We start from the raw sequence: 21,179 nt of genomic DNA, 5'->3' as shown, positions 1-21,179 counted from the left end.
CTGGGGGACGTGGTGGGTTGAATGAGGCTAAGAGGGCATATATGTAAATGAAGGACAGGACACGTGAGTAATTTGAAAAAAAACCGCTTATGTAAAACCGGCAAAAATCCCGAAACACTAGCCCTACAAAGGAAGAGAGGTGACCGGGGGTGAAACACATTGCGGTTAGGCAGGTAGGTGCTCAGGGAAGAGACGGAAAGATGGAGGATATAACAGTGGTGGAAGGCGAAGGAGCCGACGGAGGAAGCCCCGGCGACGCTATGGTGGTAGGTGAGGGAGAGGGAAACGGCAAGGGAAGCGGAAGCAGCAGCCAGGCTGCGAGAGGGGACCGAGTTAAAGGGCCTTGGTCTCCTGAAGAGGACGCCATTCTGAGTCGACTGGTGAGTAAGTTCGGGGCCAGGAACTGGAGTCTGATCGCCCGTGGAATTGCTGGGAGATCCGGCAAGTCCTGCCGGCTGCGCTGGTGTAATCAGCTTGACCCCTCTGTTAAGCGCAAGCCCTTTACTGGTAATCTCCATGTCGATCTAAATTGGTTTTTCATTTCCAGAATTTTTTTAAAAGCTTCTTTTTTCTTTTTGGATTTCGGATCGAGGTTCATATCGCTTAACCTATTTAGATTTGATTGTGTGATGTTTCGTTATGTGCTGGGCTGTATTTCTTGCTCATTGTTGTAATTTTGATAATAGACAAGTACCCATTTTTCCTTGAATCGGGACTTATGTTGTTTGAGAGCATTTCTTTTCAGAACCTAGAAAGAATCTTCTCTTCACTGGTTATGAATTCTGAAACAGATGAAGTGGGTTTTTTCTTTCAGAAAAATTGAATTGAGCTGGTTACTGGAAATCTCTGAATAAATGCAGATTGTAAGTATAATTGGGGCATAATCGGTATAAGTTCTCAGATGTTAACTGAACAAGGAGTAGCAAATTCAATCCCTAGTATGATCAGGATATGGTATCTCTTACCATTCATTATTATTGTTATTATTTGTATGAGGTTGATTAGCAAAAGGGAACTGCCGTTGGTGGCAGACACAATGCTTCAAGTTATTACCCTTGTTTTTGGGAGACACTACATCAGACACATTGATCCTTGTGTTTCATAAAGTTAGAGTAAGTATTTTAGTTTCTATTACCACTGATTTTGAACTTCCTGTGATTTGGCACGTAAGCGTTGTCCTCTTCCTCAATGGTATGTTGCAAAACTGCAACCAAAATTGGATGTTTCACTTTCAAGTTTCATTTGAAGATTCATTTTAAATTTTGTCACCTCATTATTTTTCGCAAGGGTTTGCTCTGATCCCACATTGAGTGCAACGTCATTTGTATATTACATTGATGAGATACCATATTTGGCTTGCTTCATAACTATATTCCTTGTTATTGATTGTCTGTAACATTGTATTAGTCCATGTGTATGAACACTTGGTCCTATTATCTATTGTACAACCCCTACCGTCATTCATCTAATGTTGTTGATTTTCCATATATTTGCCTCAGTTCATAACTATATTCTTTGTTACTGTTTGCTTGTACTTCGTATTATCCATGTGCATTGGCAATGGTGCTATTATCCACATTATACACTGTTTTTTGTCAATTTCCTGTTATACCATATTTAACATGCTTCATAACCATTGTTTGGTTCTAACCTCGTATTAGCCACATTTATGGCACATGATTCCATTATTCACACTGCCATTTACCCATGTCCTCATTTGTGTATTACCTTGTTGAGACTCCATATTGAACTTGCCTCTTAAAAATATTCTTTGTTATCGATTGCTTATAACCTTGTATTAAGCCACATGTACTGGCACACAATTCTATTATCTGGACTGCTCTTTACCTATGTCCTCATTTGTAAACTACCCTTTTGAGATTTATATTTAGCTTGCTTCATAAATATATTCTTTGTTCTTGTTTTCTTGTAGCCTCATATGAGTCACGTGTATTGACATATTATTCCATTGTCTGCACTGCTCTTTGCCTTTGTCCTCATTTGTATATTACCTTATTGAGATTCCTTATTTAACTTGGTTCATAACTATATTCTTTGTTATGGATTTTGCTTATGCCCTCCTATTAGCCACGTAGATTGGCACATGATTCCATTATCCCCACTGCTCTTTGCAATTCAATTCTATTATCTACACTGCTATTCATCTTTGTCCTTGTTTGTAAATTACCTTGTTGAGATACAATATTTGATTTGCTTGAATAACTGATTCTTTGTTATTATTTGCTTCATATTAGCCATGCAGCTTGGCACGCAAATCCATTTTCCGCACTGTTGTTTGTCCATGTCCTCGTTTGCATATTCCCTTGTTGAGATACCATATTTGGCTTGCTTCATAACTATATCCTTCATTATTTTTTGCTTGTAACTTTGTGTTATCCATGTGTAGTGACACATGAATGATTCTATTGTTGACAGTGCTATTTGCCCATGTCCTCATTGGTATATTGCCTTGTTAAGATACCTTATTTTTGAGCTGCTTCTCACAATGACATTCTTTGTTCTGGTTGCTCATAACCTCGCATTAGTCATGTGTATTGACATATGATTGAATTATCCATACTGCTGTTTGCACTTGTCATCATTTGTATATTGCCTTGTTGAGATTCCATATTTAGCTTGCTTCATAATTATACACTTCATTATTGATTGCTTACAACCTCATCTTAGCTACGTGCATCGACACATGATTCTGCTACTCACTGATTTTTCCCCATGTCATTATTTGTCTATTACTTTGTTGAGATTCCATATGCTTGCTTTGTAACCATATTCTTTAGTATAGATTGCTTATAACCTTGTAATTATGTGTATGGACACATGATTCTGCTATATTTGTTACTTTTTGACCATGTTCTCATTTATATATTACCTTGGTAATATTTCATATTTGACTTGCTTCATAATTATATTCTTTGTTATTGATTGCTTAACACTTCATATCACCCACATGTATTGGCACAAGATTCTACAATCCACGCTGCTGTATGCCTATGCCTTTATTTGTACAAGTTCATACAACCACATGTATCAGTACATGATTCTACTATCCGCATTGGTGTTTGCCCATGTCCTCATTTGTATATAACCTTGTATCTAAATTTGTATGTTATCTTGTTGAGATATCATATTTGACTTATTTCATAACTAGTTTCTTCATTTTTGATTGCTTGTGACCTCGTATTAGGCATGTATATTGGCGCTCTTCTGTCCACATTGTTGTTTTTCAGTGGCTTTATTTATATATTACCTTGTGTCCTCACTTGTATTTCACCTTGTTGATTTACCAGTTACCACTGACTTTCTTCATAATCATATTCTTTGTTATTGATGACTAGTAACTTCATATTGGCCTCATATAAGAACATATGAGGTCTGCCATCTGCATTCCTCTTTTTGGCCATGTCTTCATTTCTACAGTATCTTGAGATATTGACTTCCTTTAGAATCCTATTCTTTGTTATTGACTACTAGTTACTTCATGTTTGCCTTATATAAGGACATATGGTTCAGCCATCTGCACAGTTTGTTACCCATATTAACCATGTGGATGGACATTCTATTCTGCTATCTGAACTCTGTTTGCCTATGTCCTCATTTGTGTATTATCTTGTGGACATACATATTTGACTTGCTTCATATCAATATTCTTTTTATTGACTGCTTGAGACCTCCTGTTAGCCATGCGTACACAGAATGCTGTTGGCAAATATTGATGCAAGATGGTAAATGTAGGTTAGTGCCTACACAAAAGCATACACAATGTGTACAAAGGTGCCAAAAGGCCAACTAAAGCTAAGGGCTACACAAAAAGTAACTCCCTCACAGGCTTATGGATGCTAATGGCACGTTGTTCTATGATCTTTCCATCATTTATTTGTATTCATAATTGAACTATACAAATTAATGTACCATTCAAAGCAATCATTTGCAACAATGGCCATGGCAACTCCCCACATCTGGATATCAAGACATAACTATCTATGTTTATTTCTTAATGTACCAAATTAAATATGTATTATGTCTCTGATTGAGTTTATGTGTGTATGTTGAATAGCTAGAGAGAGAAAAGAATTAATATCTTTGTAGGGTTGTCCTAGTTATGATATTCTATAACTGATTACTGTTAAGTTTTTGAGAAACGTACTTGGTATGATGATGGATGATTAATACTATCACAATAATTAGTAATTTTTTTTTTTACATATTTTCAGTCATTTGAATTGAAATATGTGCATACACGTATGAATTAAACAATATCTAGGTGCCCCTTCCTATGGGGAGTTATGGGGTTTATCTTTTGAGATCCACTAGCACCTCCTAAGGGGTTCTTTGGCATCTGGTTAGGGCTAAAGGTAGGTTTAATTTTTCCGAAAAAGAAGGTTTAAAAAAGTATCACTGGCACCAATGATGCAAGTTCCATATTTTCATATCTTATGTATGAAGTATAGTAGATTCGACTATTAGTTTGGGTCCATACTTGAGGTATTGACTCAGATGCAAATGAGGTGTAGATTGTTCAACTTTTTAATTCTGGACTGAGTTGAGTCATGTTTGATTGGCTAGATCAAACCAGAAATTTGTTTGTTTCAGTTTGGCCCCAAGTTGCACAAAACCAACTTCACCTATGTACCCATGTTGACATGACATGACATGGGTGTGGGTATGGGATCCTTGTGAGACACTCTAATTTTACTTTGGGTGTGGCTATTTGATTTTTTATTGATATCATTTTATTCTTTCAACCTTTTTAATGATAATTACATTAGAGAAGAAGAAAAGTTAGCTGAAAAGTGAATTTTTGTAAGAATAGTTAGGGATACAAGGGAGAAAAGGGATTAAAGGGAAAAGATTGGAGTTTTTTTAAAAAGTTATCTTTACTTCCAATTTATTTTTAATTAAATTTTCTTTTATTCTGCTGAATTCTAGTACTTGCGCCCATTTTTTGGATCCTTTTCAGCCAAATCCTCGTATCCTAACATTTGAGTTATGAAGGATCACTTGGACACATACCTCCATTTGACACTCCTACCCGAACCCATGCAACATAGATGTCTAGTTTGTTTATGTTGGGATTAATTCTGTTTTGCCCTAGTTTAGGTTCAACTTTTACAACAACAATAGTATATTTTAGATACTGAATCCTGAATGCTCAACTTCTAGCAATGGCTGGACAGGTAATACTTGGATATGATTCTATAGATGGATGACAGCAGAATTGATCCTCTTAAAATTCACAATGTGTAACATCTTTTCCAATGGAATCATGTCTCATCCAAGCTGTTCATTTGTTGAACTACTTCTGACTCTCCCAATCTGGGAACAACCTTAAGAATCAGCATTCAGAGATTGTTGTTTTCCATATTTATGGCACATACACATACACACAGATATCACACACTCATGCTTTTTGACAAAGATGGAATCATGCCTGATACTAATGTTTTGTGGCAATAAACTGTGAGATTCCTTTTGCTACCTTAGTCCAGGCTACACACATGCACCTTATCATAAGTAGCATACGGTTATCCAGATATGGAAGTTTATTCACATTTGTGTGCGTGCAAAAAGTTGTCAGTGTGTCAGTCTTTGAACTTTCAATGGTGCAAATCATGGTTCTTAATGAACTGAGTTGTTGCAGATGAGGAGGATCGTATCATAGTTGCTGCACATGCAATCCATGGAAACAAATGGGCATCAATTGCAAGGCTTCTTCAAGGGAGAACAGATAATGCAATTAAAAACCACTGGAATTCCACTCTGAGGCGCCGGTGTATGGAGATTGACAGGGCTAAGTTGGAATCTGGCAATATAGTGGAGGATGTTAGCTTGGACAAAACCAAAGCATCATCTGAAGAAACTATGTCATGTGGGGATGCCAATTCATCCAAATCCTTGGAAGGAAAAGATGTCAACTCTTCAGATAACATGGCTGATCAGAATGAAGAAAGGGCACAAATTGAGGGTCAATTTAGTCATGAAGCACAAGATCCACCTACCCTTTTCCGTCCTGTGGCACGTGTCAGTGCGTTTAATGTTTACAGTTCTCTTGATGGCCCAGAACATGCATTTCCATTTCCACGGCCAGTTCCTATGCAGGGGCCTTTGATTCAAGCATCAACACCTGATGCCGGGATCTGCAAATTGATTCAAGGAGATTCAGGTGAACAATTGGTGCCTCAACGATGTGGACATGGTTGCTGTGAGAGTCCTAGAGGTGGGAATCTTGGAAACTCTTTGTTGGGGCCTGAATTTGTGGAATTTTCAGAGCCTCCTCCATTTTCAAGTTTTGAGTTGGCTGCAATAGCCACTGATATTAGTAATATTGCTTGGCTCAAAAGTGGGTTGGAAAATAGTACAGTCAGAGTGATGGGAGATGCAGCTGGTAGGACAATGTCTCGTGGGTCTCAAGTGCAAATGGCACGGTTTGAAGAGAGTAGAAAGAATGACCATTTGCGATTTGAGGAGGGAAAGAACAAATTAATGGGCATGATGACTGATGTGCGGTCGACCCAGATTGGCAAACAATCTTTTTCAGTACCAGCTAAAGTTGGTGGCTTGAGTTGAGGTTAATGCTTGTATTTCCCTGACTTGCTGGAAATGCAGTAGATGATATGATATGGAAGAGGATTCCTACAACTGTACTTTCCCAGTGATGGTTGCTGACTTGCTGCATGAATAAAAGAGACCTAGACCTCTGTGATAGAGAACCATCATTGCTATCGAAGTCTGAGAGGTTGTTCAGTAACCTTTCCACTGGCCTTGGTATCCTGAGATCATCTTATGGTGGGCCAAACTTCCGCCTGGTACTAAATTGTAATCCATTATTCTATGGTTTCTTTCTATAACGCAATGGTGGAGTTTACATTGTCATAATGGTTGATAAATTAGACGAGAAGGATAAATAGTTCTTTGTTTCAGTTCTTTTTCCAATTATATATGAAACCTGTTATTTCCATATACAATACTTTATTTTTTGGAAAAAGGTTTTTGGGATTCTTCTTCACATGCACTGATACACAGCCACACAGATATATAGATATATTTCTATACATGGCAGCATATTGTTTTCTATCCACATCACATCTAGTCTTCCCCTTGTCCTTGCAGCCCTGTAAACTAATTGTCCTATATATCCTCATTTGCTGTAGATTTTCTAGGTTCTTTCCCAAGAGATCTTAACCAACCCTAGCCTATTTTGTCTTGTTCTTGTTATTCAACTCACTCCTTCTACTATTCGTATTTCATAATTGCATTGGAAACCCTACATTCATTATTTATATATTTTGTCCTTGCAAAGGACCGAATGTTGAACTCTGGCACCATCCTATCACAATTGACTACCGACGTAAAGAATTACAGCAACCATAAGCTGAACTTGACTCGATTCCTTTTCTCGGTAGGCAATCTGATGCAGACCTGAGTTATGCTTGCAGAAAAGATGGATTGGATGTCAGCTGGGACACTGAATCAAGCTTGAGAAAACAGGGACGTGTCCCCAAGCATCCTTTTCAAAATCCATGATCAAGTGAGGAGAAATGGGAGAAACGAATATGACCGAAAGCTGGGGATGGTGGTGACTACAAGTGGAGGCAGCTTGTGTGACATGAGTCATCATGAGTGGCGTGAAGTGATTATGAGTGTTGCCCTGCTCTAATGACAGCAACTTTCGAATCTTTTCATATGGTGCCAAACCCCACAGCTTTAACGGTGCAACAAAAGTGATGTAATGTGAAAGTCGGTTTCTTCTTGAGCTGGGAATTTGAAACAGTCGAGGGACTCTCCAATATATGGTATCAAACCTAAAGCCCGTAGCCCGTCCTTGACAAGTTTTTTAAGTGATACAAAAAGGAAAAAGAGATACATAAGACTAATGCTAAAATTTCTGATATGCGATCTCCCCCAGATTTTCCCACTAGGCGCAAGCCACCACAACCACTCAATGACGCGGCATGCTATTGGGTTGAGAATATCATCTTTTTCTCAGATGAAATAACCAATTAACCCCGTCAAATAATTATCCCTGTTCATAGTTGGAACATCAGGAAAATATGTTCACAAAGATGATCCTCATTTCTGCTTTGTCCCAGCTATTCAATAAGGTTTGCCTAAAACCTAAGGCATCATGGAGCATGGAGACAGAGCTGTCCTTTCGGAATTTGGACGGAAGCTATCTAGAGGGCCCTTGTTATATTTTTCGTGGCTACCGGCAAACAGCTCCATTTCAAAGAAGAAATGAGGAAAAGAAAGTAAAAAAAAAAGTAGATAGGAGAAACTAAGAGGGAAGTTTCTAGCGTACCAGCTCCGCTTTAACCACCACAACCAATGTGCATTTGGGCCTACTTGCTCCTCTCTCTAGTCTTGTTGAGAAGGTGCAGTGGCTCCACCTTCCCAGTTTTTCAAAGCCTCTCAAATCAGGTTGCGTCCATATGGGGTGGTTGGTTGCAAATGATTGTTAAAAAGAAGAAAAAGACCAGATGGAATTCAAGTACCGAATTAAGAGCATATCTACATGGGTTGAAAGGACCTTTTCTCCTCTTCCTACTATGTCTCTGATATTTTGGATCTATTGATTTAACGTGCCTCACAAATCATGATTTAACACACATCTCAAACAACTAAAATTGACTAGAATTGTTTCTTTTTCGACACCATACAATATGTGAAGCTCAAATTGGTTCAATTTCAAGTAGAAATGCCGATCAAAATTCAAAGTTAGAAGCGTACCATTTTGCATGTGACAATAATGTTTTTTAATATTAAGGAATTAAGATTTTGAACTCTTCATGTGTTTTCAAATAAGATCAAACACAAATACTCTCATAAATACCAATTTCAAAGTCGATCCTCATGGTCTCCCTCACCACCCCATTTTTGAAATTTCCTCTACTCTTCCGTGGCCATGCATTCCATAATTTTCTAAGATTCATTCATAAATAAAGGTTGAAAAGAATGGTCATGGAGACCCCACTGATAATTAAAAGATGAGGAACCCCAGCATCAGTTTCTCTATATTGATTATTGACTACCAGCTTTGCAGTTTTCCTCCTCTTTTCCTATGATTATTCTTTCATTTCTCTTTGCTTTTGTGTTGTTCACGCAAGGGCACATATAATTTTATATATGCATACACACTGTTTCTGACGACCGACCGGAGGTGGTCCACCCTGGTCAACTGTCATACCATTTCGAAGAAAATTTGTAATACCCACCTTAAGAAAGATAGGGGGCGATGCACCGAATAAGTGCTTACAGTTGCTGGAAATAAAGGAAGCGTAGCGTATTGAGGAGTGTATGGGTAAACTAAAACTCTGAAAGTAATAAATACCCTTTTTAGGAGTAGTTTAATTTAATGGAGACAAAGCTCACTGCCCCATCTCCAAAACACGACAACGGGACGATGCTTCTCAGGACCATTTTTTTGTCTTTCTGACGTAATTACCCTTGTCCACAACATAATTTCACATTTTTCTATACGATTTGTGTAACATTATAGGGACTGGAGTGTCTTTTCGTGAAAATGTAATATCCATGCATACATGTGTGACAGAGAAAAGAAAAAGGCCAAAAAGCAGAAAGAAAATTTGTCTTCCGACGCCCATTTTCCTATCTTTTAACCTCGCTATTAAATTTTGCTGAAAATCATTTTGGGTGGCGAAGGTACTTCTATGCGGGGAGGAGTACGTCTCCCTTAGATGTACACCGTTGGATGGAGAAAATATTTGACTATTGTGAAATGGATACCATCAAGCGTACAGAATCTTGTGAGAGCATAGTGCCCAAGTAAAGTGGCAGGTCTTCCTGTTTTCCCATTTCATCAATCAAATCCCGTCTCTCTTTCTTGTCTGTGCACTCACTGCACGTTCCTCTTCTTCTTTGCAGTGCCTCAGTCGGAGTATTTCCTAGCAAAAGCATGAGTCTTTGTCTCAGAGACTGTTGTTTTTTCCTCCTAAAACCCGCACCTTCCGCTGTTCATCTTTACTACTCTGCATTCTCCAATACAGACCTGTGTGTTTTGTCTATCTGATTATTCGATTTCTTTTCTTTTTCTTTTCTTTCTTTTTTTTTTTTTTTTTGGTTTTACCTTTTTCGTGTCTTAATCTTTGGTAACAAGCGTAAATGGAGGTAAGAGGTGGCACCTAATCCAATACCCACTAGTTTTAAATCCTCAAATTCAATCTTCTCGTGAAGAGAAAAGCAGAGGATGGAGTGTTCCAAAGCCCAAAGTTTCGAGCTTGGAGGGTTTTGATGCTCTGTTTGTTGCCTAAATCCAAGTTTCTGCTTCTGGGTCTTTGAAATGTCAGCAGTAGAAATGTCCCACATCGATCTAGAACAAGGGGGTCACCGCCGTTCCTTCGGAGGAAGCGATGGAAGCGATGGAAGCGGCGACGGTAGCCTCTGTTTCTCTGATGCAGACGAAGGGTCGTGTTATTCTCTGTTCTATTCCACCGCCGGTGGATCCTATGATGAGTACAGCTTTGCCTGCGTCACGGATGCCGAGATTGGAGGGGTTTCGGATTCTAGGAGAGTCTCTTCCATGTCGGATTGCTCGGTGGAGGTCGAAACTGAAAACGGGGTTCCCGAAATCAAGGTGCATTTGGCTAAAGCAGAGAGAGATTGTAGAATTTGTCACCTGAGCTTAGAGAGTAGTAACTATGAGTCCGGGATTCCTATTGAATTGGGTTGTTCTTGTAAGGAGGATTTGGCTGCTGCCCACAAACATTGTGCTGAAGCCTGGTTCAAGATTAAGGGAAATAAGTAAGTACGAACCCTATATTTCCATGTTTCTCATCTTAATTTACTTGATATATTTGCAGAGAATTACAGTGCTTCTTGTGAAATTCCAGACACCCATTTGGCTGTTCTTAGCATTTTGCGCGTCCAGACATTCACTCGATGTGTTTCAATTACATGCCTGTATTTTTAACTATGATTTTGTTCTAACGTGGGAACCCCTTTTCCTGATTGATGATTTTGTGTTGATTATTTCAGAGTTTGGGTTCTTGAACCATGCAGTTTAATTAAAGCTTAGCATAAGAGGTCTGCTCTATTATAAGAACTATGTTTGATATTAAATGAAAAGTGGAAAGGGAGATTACGCTAATTAAAGAAGATGATGGAAAAAGTAAAGCCATTGAGTAAAGCATCATGAAGACCTGTTTCTATGCCTACATATGCAGAAGATTCCCTTCTACTCTGTCCTTTTTTGGATGTTTAGGAATCTCCCTATTTCTCTTTTTTCTGGTTTCCCTTCTCTTTATGATAGTGGAGATTTGACCCCTCCTTCGTATATATGGTTTTCCCAGCTGAAGCTTACTTCTTCGAAGTGCTCCACCTAAGATATTTCGATCCCATGATGCAGATTCCAGATTTTCTGTTGGTTTTAATAGTGACTAGTGATTTTTTTTTTTTCCTTTTCATATGGTCATAGATCAAAGTTCTAGGTATCATACCCCACCCAATTATTAATGGATATATGCATAGTGATTCTTATATATTTAAATGATTTACTTTTATAATGTCCTTAGCAGTTTAGATACCCTTAAGTCTGAACTTGTTGATTCGAACCTAATTTCTAAGATGTGGTGGCAGTTTTCTGTTAGATCTGAGAATCTAAGAATTGATACCTTCTAAGATTCCAATTTGATATTTGATATAATTTGATTAAAGTTTCTCAGGTATGGTATTAATACCTCAACTATGCTTTACATGGCATTTGATCGCAAAAAATTTATCATCAAGAGCATACTCACTAACGAAGAATGAAGCCTTCACCACAACTTGAGGCGTGGGATTTTAAGTTCATGCAGAATTTAAATGGGTCATATTTGATTCTCTTCTTTAATTGTCCTTTTTTTTGTTTGTTTGTTTGATATTTTTATTCTCCCATCATGGTATACTTTCTGAGACATTTGATGAGATATGTCCTTGTTGTATTCAGTTGTCTGGTACTTTTTACGTTTTCATTTTGGATAAACGGATCTTTCCTTCTCCCAGAGAAGATTTGTTTTGTCGGGTTTGTCCTTTCTTAGCTCTCTTTCACAAAAAAAGCATCAAACAGAGAGCATTACTGAACAATTCAATTTGTTCCCCATACTTAAGTAATGGTTGTAGGTATTGTTAACTGCTTGTATGGGCATTTTTGTGTCGATGGGAGAAATAGGCATCTTGCCTGTGAAATTGCTTCTCCACTAATTCAGTTTGCTAAATTTTTTCAGGACTTGTGAAATCTGTAATTCGACTGCACGAAATGTTTTTAGTGCAAGCGAAATGGAGTTGACAGAGCATTCGAATGAAACCAGCAATAATGCCACAGTCACAGCCACAGCCACAGCCCCAGCCCCAGCTGCAGTCTCTACAACAGTGTCTGGTGCTGAGACCCGAAGCTTCTGGCATGGCCATCGCTTCCTAAATTTCCTGCTTGCTTGCATGGTGTTTGCTTTTGTCATATCTTGGCTCTTTCACTTCAACGTGCCATCATGAGATCCTGTAAAGAATCAATTCTGTAAAAGAGTGCAGAAGAACTCGAGTGGGAGGATGGGCGTGCCAGCACAGTGTCAAGCCTTGAGGCGTTTCTATAGTTATCTATACAGTTGTATTTGCCTTCACACGTATATTCGAGTTAGTTATTTCCACATTTGCTTGTTTCTTATAATTATCAGAGCTTTACGACTAGTCTTTGTTATCCCATGTCATAAAAGTGCCATTGTCTCTTCTTTTAATATTATAAGTATCTTCGTACTGTTGTCGCTCCACTTATCGGCTTTGAAAACAAAATCCTGCAAATCTTTTTTATTCTACTAAATAACACAATAAAGGAACTCTTAAGCTCCGCGGCCTAGACGTCAGCCAACTTAGTGCAAGGCTGCTGCGGGACGTGGCCATGTCCCAGTTGAAGAGCCAGGTAGCTCAGAGTCAGACCCCTTGCCGAGTCCAGACGTGGGCCTATCGCAGTTAACGGGCCCTTGGTCATAGTATATGTTCGAAGAGATTTTTTGTGGTGATGCGCACCCAGGGTGAGGGCCCGGGTTTTCCATTAAAATCAAGAGCAATCTGAACCATATTAAGATTCAACATGGTTGTTGTCTTGTTCTTGATGTCCTTGTTCATAAAAAGGAGTTCCGGGCTTTCAGCCCAAAATTTCAACCCTATCATTTGGGTTTAATCGCCACAGTGAATCAAAATCAGAACTTAAACCAGTCATCCAACAAGCTGTGCAGTGTAATTCTAAATTTGCAGGTTTGGATGACAGAATATATATATATGTATAATTAACAGTCAAAAGTGTTTAACCTTCTTTCTTTGATTTCTTTTAGATTCATATTCAGAGAATGGGAAAAAAAGGGAAAATATATATATATATCAAAACCAACAATAATTTCAAAGAATCCTCTAAGGTGGCAAGAGCTGAAAATGGCAAAATATGACAAATAGGGAATAAATACAAGAGACTAAACAAAATTACAGTTAAAAGAAGGAAGCAAGAGAGAGGAAAAGAAACCTATACACTCAATTTTTGCTCTTTTTGACTTCCAAGTTTGTGCCATCTTTGAGTGTTTCTTGGGCATCAGTATCCATCCCAAGACTGAAGAGGGCAGCTGCTTGAAGATAGAAAGCAGTGGCCCACTCAGGGGACACCACCTGAGCTTGCATGGCATCCCCAAGAGCTTCTTGGGGCATGTCATTCATTAAGTAGGACAAGCAGCGCCTAGCATACACAGTTGGGGATACCATGGTCCCGCCATCAATGAACTACAGAAAACATAAAAATAATTTATGGCCTTTGTCCAAACCCACATGAATTTTAGACAATCCTAAGCTGATGTGGAAGAACCTTTAAGTCCATGTTTGGTTCCCATAAAATTTAAGAAAAAATGAGATGGAGAGTGAATGGAAAGGAAAAATAGAAAGAAAGAAAAAATGATGGAAAATAAAAATAGGTTTAAAGTCCATAAATTATTTTTATATGCTTCTTTAAACCCATTTCATTTATTTCCCTTTATTATGCAAAGATTAAATACTTTAAAAACACATCAATTTCTTACTAATTTTAATTATATTTTATTTTCTTTTATATTTTCTACGGTAAAACCAAATGAGAAAACCATTTTCCTTACATTTTTTTTCTTTCCTTAATACTTGGGAACTAAACGTAGCCTAAATGTTACAACTGCTACTAGACCAGAACTCCAGGAGCTTGATTGAGTGAAACCACCATGTAATCAAACCGATTGAGATTCTAGACACATGAATTAACCACTATTTTGTAGAAACTTTTTGTGAAAACATTGCACGATACATATAGTAATAAATATGGTATGATGAGGTAGTTTTAAGTTTATCTTTTTGGGGTTCTAGAGTCATAGACCTATGGGCATGTAAGGGTTTTAGGTTTCTAAGGTCACCATGTCTGGCAACTTTGTCAGTGTTGGAAGAATATACTATACACAAATTCTAAATCTTAAAAGTAGTATGACATTACAATAGCTTTAACATAAAAAGGGATTTTTTTACTCACTTGGGTGTAGCAATCAATGGCAGTTGTGAAATCCTTAGCTCGGAAAGCGGTATCTCCATGCTTCTTGGAATTCAAGGTCTCCTGCATTTGATTGGTCCACATCTGAAATGAAAGCTGCACAGATAGAAACACTAGAACAAAATTAGCATCAAAGTACTTGTTTAAAATACAAATACAGGTGAGAAATGAAGATTATTGCTGAAACAACATTAACATAAATCACTATAGGGAATCTGTTTGAAGTTCAATGTAAATATTTTGTTTATTCTGTTCATAAAAGATGGAATAAAAAATTTTCTTCTGCACTTTTTCATGTTATTCAAGTCATCCCTCTCCCAACTAACTGTTGGTACATGCGTGTGTGAGATCTACAAGCACTTGTAGCATGAAGATTTTTCATTCACTTAGTTTGCCAAACAGGTTAGTGGTGTGGAAAGAGGTTTTTCTCTTCCTAGTAGAGTCAGGGTAGGATGGTAGCCCCTCCCAGTCCTCCTTGTTGCAATTCTTAGAAACAACTGGAAGCACAAAAAATGGTTTTCAAGCATTAGTAACGTTCCCATCTTACTGAATTAGGCACTAGCTAAGTCCTTCAAACTGTACAAAAGAGAATGTCAAATTTAGGACATGCAGTAGCAAACCTCATTGGCAATCCCTTCATCATCCTTGTATCCAATCTTGTCCAAGATTTCATGTATAGCAGTGAGATCCATTCTCAAGCAAGCTTCACCAAAAGGGGTTAATGACAATGGCTCTGCTGGGGAAGCAGTGTCATGTGCGATACCCATCAAGATGTATGATGGAACCTGCCAGATTACAATTGAATTAGAAAAATACATTTAATACTCTCCACTTGTACAATTCAAATGTAAGCCAACTTCTAACAACAACATGCATCTGTCTTTCAGAAACATATTACGAGTAGAAATTCTGTGTGAAGCGCATTTCACTTATCCTTCTGATCCTCCTTTGTAAAGTTTGAAAAACCTTTCATCTTATTCAAGAGGGTGAAGGCCACCATGCAATATGGTTTACTATTATTTGTTAGGAGTTTCACCATTACATTAGAGAACAATACTCTACAGTGATCAAGGGACAAAAAAAATGCTCTTATACAGTGTCATTTTAATCATAGAAACAAATATTTAAATGCAAATGCTAACCTAAAAGAACCACATGCTCTTCCTCGAAGTAACAAGAGAGATGACATTTATATAAAAATAAAATGAAAACATAACATCATTGGAGAAGAGGAAGTTATCAATTACAACAGCAGTACAAACATTGTGACTACACAAGATTCAAAAAAGGCAATCCAATCAATTATTGTGCATTACCTCTGTTTCTTTCTGAAGAGACATAAGAGCAGTAACAAGGGACTTTGCATTTGGTCTCTCACGAGCTTCATACTGCAAACAGCGGGAAGCCAGCCGCACTAACTCAGTACCATCATCATTTGAGAAATGACCCTCCAAACAAGAGTCCATCAACATCAGAAAATTCTTGCCACGAATCAGATCAAGTGCCTGCAAGAATAGACATCCAGAGAAAGGCAGGAATCAGTTCTAGCACTAAAGCAAATTACCTCCTTAAAGTGGTTCTGGAGTTGCATTTTAGCAGTCACCAGAATAACAATTATCCATAAAATTTTCAAATTATCAAAGGCTAACATTGGCGCTCAAAACTTTACAAGTGCATGAAGACAGGTGGCTGAATGTGCCATTCACAAGCATCAGTAACTCAATAGTATACAAAAAGGAAAGTTGTAAGTTACTACAAAATTGAATGACAGTAGTCAACCAACATTGCAAGAAGCTTACCTCTTACAGGCAGTTGAAAGCAATAACATGCTGGAATGATTTAACTGAAACCAGTTTTTTTTTTTCATTATTTGTTTATTTATTTTAACTAAACAAAAGTATTTAATAGCATTTGCTAGACAGGAATTTAGCATAGCACACATTATTTACCATGTAATGACGTTCTAGATTTCAACATATTGACCAATCATGTATCAGAAAATTAGAAAACTAGCAAACACTAGGTCTATTTGGAAACATTTTCGAAAATTGTTCTTAAAAAACAGTTTCTGATAACAGTTTTCAAAAATGGTTCTTTGATGTTTTTTCTAGAACAAAAATTTGTTTCAGAACTTGGAATGTTTTCAACTTGTTTTCTATGTTTTCAATTTTTGTTTGGGAACTTCGAATGTTTCCAACTTGTTTTTTATGTTTCTATATATTTTTTAAAATAAATTTTATATATTATCTTTTATTTTCAATTATTCTTTATATTTATCCTTTTTTTTTTTTAAAACAAATAAAAATAATTAACATATATTCTCATAAAACACCATTTTTCTATTTTCAAGAACAAAAAACTAGCTCTATTTGGGAAGGATTTTCAAAAACAATTCTGAAAACTATTTTTTGAGAACTATTTTTGAAAACTATTCTCTAATGTTTTGTAGAACAAAAGTATGTATGGAAGCTTAAAATGTTCTTAACATGTTTTTTATACTTTTAAATATTTTTTAAAATAACATTTATTTGTAATACTCTATTTTTAATCATTTTTCATATTTACATAATTATTTTTTAAAAAATAGTCTTTAAAAAATAAGTAAAAACAACTGAAAATAACTAAAAGATGTTATAATAAAACACCTTATTTTCTATTATTAAGAAGAAACAACCATTTTCTGTTTTCTGGATGTCAAACATGTTTTTCAGTTTTTAAGAATAGTTAACAAAAAGATCCTTATTTTCTATTTTCTAATTGTCAAACATCCTAATTTGTTCTAAAAAATAGAAAACTGTTTTTGAGAACTTAACAAACAAGCCCTAAGATTTTGTCACAATTTTGAGCATATTTAGAATTTAATTAAAGTTCAACCTCGTTGCCCTATAAAGGATGTAACCATGCTAAAAAATAATCCCCAAATTCATATCACGTAAGCATACAAGGTTCTAAAAGTCAAAAGGCCAACCAGTCATTTGCTAGAAAATAAGAAAGTAGCATACAATGACATTTTATTATGATTTTGAAAAAATTCAGGATGATCTAAAAATTCCAAGATCGTTCTCCAAACTTCCAAATTCCAAACATATGATGAAATTCAAGAAGTGTATTTTGACACAACCAAATTGGTAGCAAAAATGACAAAACCTTGGTATTGTGAACTAGAAACCAAATAAAAGTCAGCATTAAACTAGGAACTCTGAGTGACTATAAGTTGCAGAACTGTATAAAATTCTTAAAAATTGCTGGCCAGGATCCTTCAGTCATTCTAACCCAGATGATTCAGGCAATGGGAACAAAACCGTTCAAGAGTTTGCTTCAAGATGATTCATGTCTGGCTTTTAGAATGCTTGACAGATATGTAAGCAAATTATTATCATTATCGGTTTTTTTTTTTCTTTTCTTTTTTTATAATTTCCATGGATGAGCCCTTCAAACTCTCCATGAGGACCTGAATCAAACCCAGGTGGCAGTCACACTAACCAACTGGGCTCCCTGACAGGCTGTCAGCAAATTAATGCAATCATTGCCAGATTTTACAAGCAATCACATAGTAACAAAGGCTTTCCGTTTTCCACTTGTGGCCAAGAAACACTAATAGATCATAAGGAAAAACATGTACGAGTTTCTGTTTTAAAATAAGAGTAATATAAAGAAAGAAGAATTACATGGCTTGGTGGAATATGTTTGCCACTCAAGAGATCAAGCAACAAGGTCCCAAAGCTGTACACTACACTTTCTGGTGTCACTCTACCTGCCAAATGTAGAGATATACAAGCAAAGTTCAGCTTCAAGTTGGCATTTACATAACAAAGCATCAACCTCATGCACTCTCACATTTTACATTGCTCATGCTATGTGATTATGGCCTTTCAACATTTTTTTTTATAAAAAATTTAGACATCATTTTCAAACACCGACAACAACATCAAAATGAATTTCATATTATAGATTGATGTTCAAAATATCTGTAATTAGTTGAACAGGGAGACAAAGACAATATCCTTTTTGCATAGGTTTTAGGAATATATTAAGGACCATATATTTACTATTTATAAGGTTGAGAAAGATAGAGAGAAACAGCAGAGAGAATAAAATAAAATGAATCTTCTATTAATATACATATCAACATCAATAAATTACTGGGTCTAGATTGAAGTGGTACAGTATAATGGCATGTAGCATCATCCAAGTATATTACAACACAAGGTACTCTTTGCAAGCAGTATTCACCTGTTCTCAAATACTCTGGAGGGGTGAAAGCCAAATTGGTGCTGTAACTCTTGCCATCTCTACTATTCTTCATAAGGCCAAAGCAAGACAGTCTGGGATTACCATCCTGTCAACCACTCCCCACAAATAAGAGCCAGTCATAAAAATAAATTGAAAAACAAGATAGGTAAAAATAATATACCTGATCAAATAAGACTCTGTAGGCATTAAGATCATGATACAAGGCCCGTCCTTTACTGCTGCAATATTCCAAAGCTTGTGCTAAATACAATGCTACCCTCAATCTCATTGCCCATTTCATAGGCTGGGTCTCCCCTAAGCCAATTTAACCCATAACAATCATGAAAACAATTATTCAATGCAATGAAGTAATTTCCAGAAGTATTAAGGTAACAACATGTACAGTAGATGGAAACATTTCAAGTTTCATACATAGTTTATGAGAACCCAACTAAATCAGCTCAAAATATCAAGCTGACAATTTTGTATGACAGATGGAAGTGCTTCAAGTTTGACCTCCTATATTAAGCTTACAATGCATACTATGCTGAACTCCGCTCAAATGAATTCATATTGCAATCTGTTTTATTCTTTGGTTGATCAAAGCCAACAAAAACAAAACTGATTCATTCAGTCCTTTGGCACCAAGTACAGGTTGTCATACTTGAAAAAAAAAATCTTACAAAATTGAATAATCCTTTCATTTTAAACCATTGACCATCTCATTGTTTACAAAATTTCCATTTCCATAACCCGTTTATAAGAAAAGCATCTTTCTACTACTTGATACTAACCTAAACCAAATAATAGATGCTTAGTTGCTAACATCTTTCACACTAGCAGCAAAAATTTACATAACACTAAGCACACATTCCACACAGGAACTAAATTTCAAAAACACATATAGAGAAACTCAAAAACACTCACAGTGAAAAAGATGCTTCGCAAGAGTTTCATTTGGCATAAACTCTGCCACGAGCAATCTCTCATCACCTTCACAGCAACATCCAATCAAATTCGCTAATCTCTCATTCCTCAAATTTCCCACGGATCTTGCTTCCTCCTAAACCCCGATCGCATCAATTAAAACTAAGAAAGAACAACTAAGATGAACAATCACACATAATTGAAACTGTAAAGCAAAGCAACGAACAACGAATTGACGAGAATCAGGCCAGGCCAACTTGTTAAACCGCTTAACAGCGATCCAACGGTCAGCATCGAGTTTCCCTTTGTAAACAATATTTGGAGCTTTTTCTCCGTGCTCCGACACTATGTTATCGGAGGAGAACCCCGACGTGGCAGCTTTGAGTTGGTCCAAGCTAAACTCGGTGAAGCTGGGCAGCGAGTTCCGGTCAGCTTTACCCCCATTCTCTGCAAGAACATCGGCCGTAACACTAATTGAAGAACAGAGTGAAGATCATCGAAAGCAGTAAGAGAGATATAGCAGAGATAGGTACCGAGATCAGAGGGGTCAAGAACTGAGGGTTTGAGGTGAGATTGCCACCAGCAGAATGAGAATTTAGAGCAGCGGGCTCCCATTGCCGGAGATCAAACGGTGGAGTGAGAGAGATGATGAGGATGAATCAGACGGCATACATTGCAGCAAGATCACTCGAGTCGAAACTTGAAATGGGAGAAAGGATCGGAATGATAAGACACTGTATTTCTGATTTGAGAGTGTGTGTGTGTGCGCGCGCGTAGGGATTTGTGGATCCAAGGCTTTGCTTGCTTTTTCTACTTCCTTTCTCTCTATATATTTATTCTCTCGCTCATGTGATTTGCAAAAGGCCTTAACTGCTTTGCTTTAAGCCTTCTGCTTTTCTCCGTTTCATGTTTCCTCGCTTCCTCTCTCTCATAGTCATTGCTGGTTTTCTATTTTTTATTATTTTTAATTTTAGTGGAGAGATTGAGATCTGGTTGAAACCAACGGTCGTTTTCGGTGGGTCAAAGTCATACAAATCGATGACGTAGAAAACATCCTATCCTAGCCTGTAGTCTAGTTTTGGTATGGTATGGTTGCATTAAGATTGGAGGCCAGTTTGTTTACCACTGTCCTGTCCTCATTAGTTTAGATCACAGCATATAGGCTACAAGGGAATTCCACAAATCAATTTGTAATATCAGATCAGATGGGTCACCTCTCCTGATCTCCATTGCTAAAAATCCATGTAGAGCTTGATTAAGTAATTCTATGTGTGTATCCATCAGCTCCAACCACCAAAATCAAATTTCCAGAGAGATTTGCCCCAATTGAATTGCACTCCAATTATGTAAAAGGCTAGCACTCAATACCCATACAGAGGCCCCAAGTGGATAGCCGTGTCAGAGGTAAATCCACTTTGAAGGAGACCAAGAGTGATATTTTCAATCAACTACATATTAATATTCT

The 21,179-nt window shown here is 37.1% G+C and overlaps 3 protein-coding genes across 3 annotated transcripts; 2 read left to right on the top strand and 1 right to left on the bottom strand.

Annotated features, from left to right (window-relative positions):
* Positions 1-104: 104 nt before the first annotated feature.
* On the top strand, positions 105-7,003 carry LOC100256309 (transcription factor MYB1). Its single transcript, XM_002276339.4, has 2 exons — positions 105-507; positions 5,660-7,003. The coding sequence occupies exons 1-2, from the start codon at positions 201-203 to the stop codon at positions 6,583-6,585; spliced, it is 1,233 nt and encodes a 410-aa protein (XP_002276375.1). The 5' UTR covers positions 105-200; the 3' UTR covers positions 6,586-7,003.
* Positions 7,004-9,679: 2,676 nt separating this feature from the next.
* LOC100252869 (uncharacterized) lies at positions 9,680-12,773 on the top strand. Its single transcript, XM_002273414.4, has 2 exons — positions 9,680-10,776; positions 12,237-12,773. The coding sequence occupies exons 1-2, from the start codon at positions 10,316-10,318 to the stop codon at positions 12,499-12,501; spliced, it is 726 nt and encodes a 241-aa protein (XP_002273450.2). The 5' UTR covers positions 9,680-10,315; the 3' UTR covers positions 12,502-12,773.
* A 577-nt stretch (positions 12,774-13,350) lies between these two features.
* Positions 13,351-21,147, bottom strand: LOC100261407 (serine/threonine-protein kinase BSK5). Its single transcript, XM_002276244.4, has 10 exons — positions 20,248-21,147; positions 19,941-20,161; positions 19,715-19,850; positions 18,969-19,102; positions 18,788-18,893; positions 18,223-18,308; positions 15,871-16,059; positions 15,175-15,339; positions 14,537-14,650; positions 13,351-13,770 (listed from the first exon to the last, which is right to left on the bottom strand). The coding sequence occupies exons 1-10, from the start codon at positions 20,327-20,329 to the stop codon at positions 13,528-13,530; spliced, it is 1,476 nt and encodes a 491-aa protein (XP_002276280.1). The 5' UTR covers positions 20,330-21,147; the 3' UTR covers positions 13,351-13,527.
* Positions 21,148-21,179: the final 32 nt, after the last annotated feature.

This window comes from Vitis vinifera, chromosome 8, assembly GCF_030704535.1.
Source record: "Vitis vinifera cultivar Pinot Noir 40024 chromosome 8, ASM3070453v1".
Lineage (NCBI taxonomy): Eukaryota > Viridiplantae > Streptophyta > Magnoliopsida > Vitales > Vitaceae > Vitis > Vitis vinifera.
This window is presented reverse-complemented; position numbering and strand designations above follow the sequence as displayed.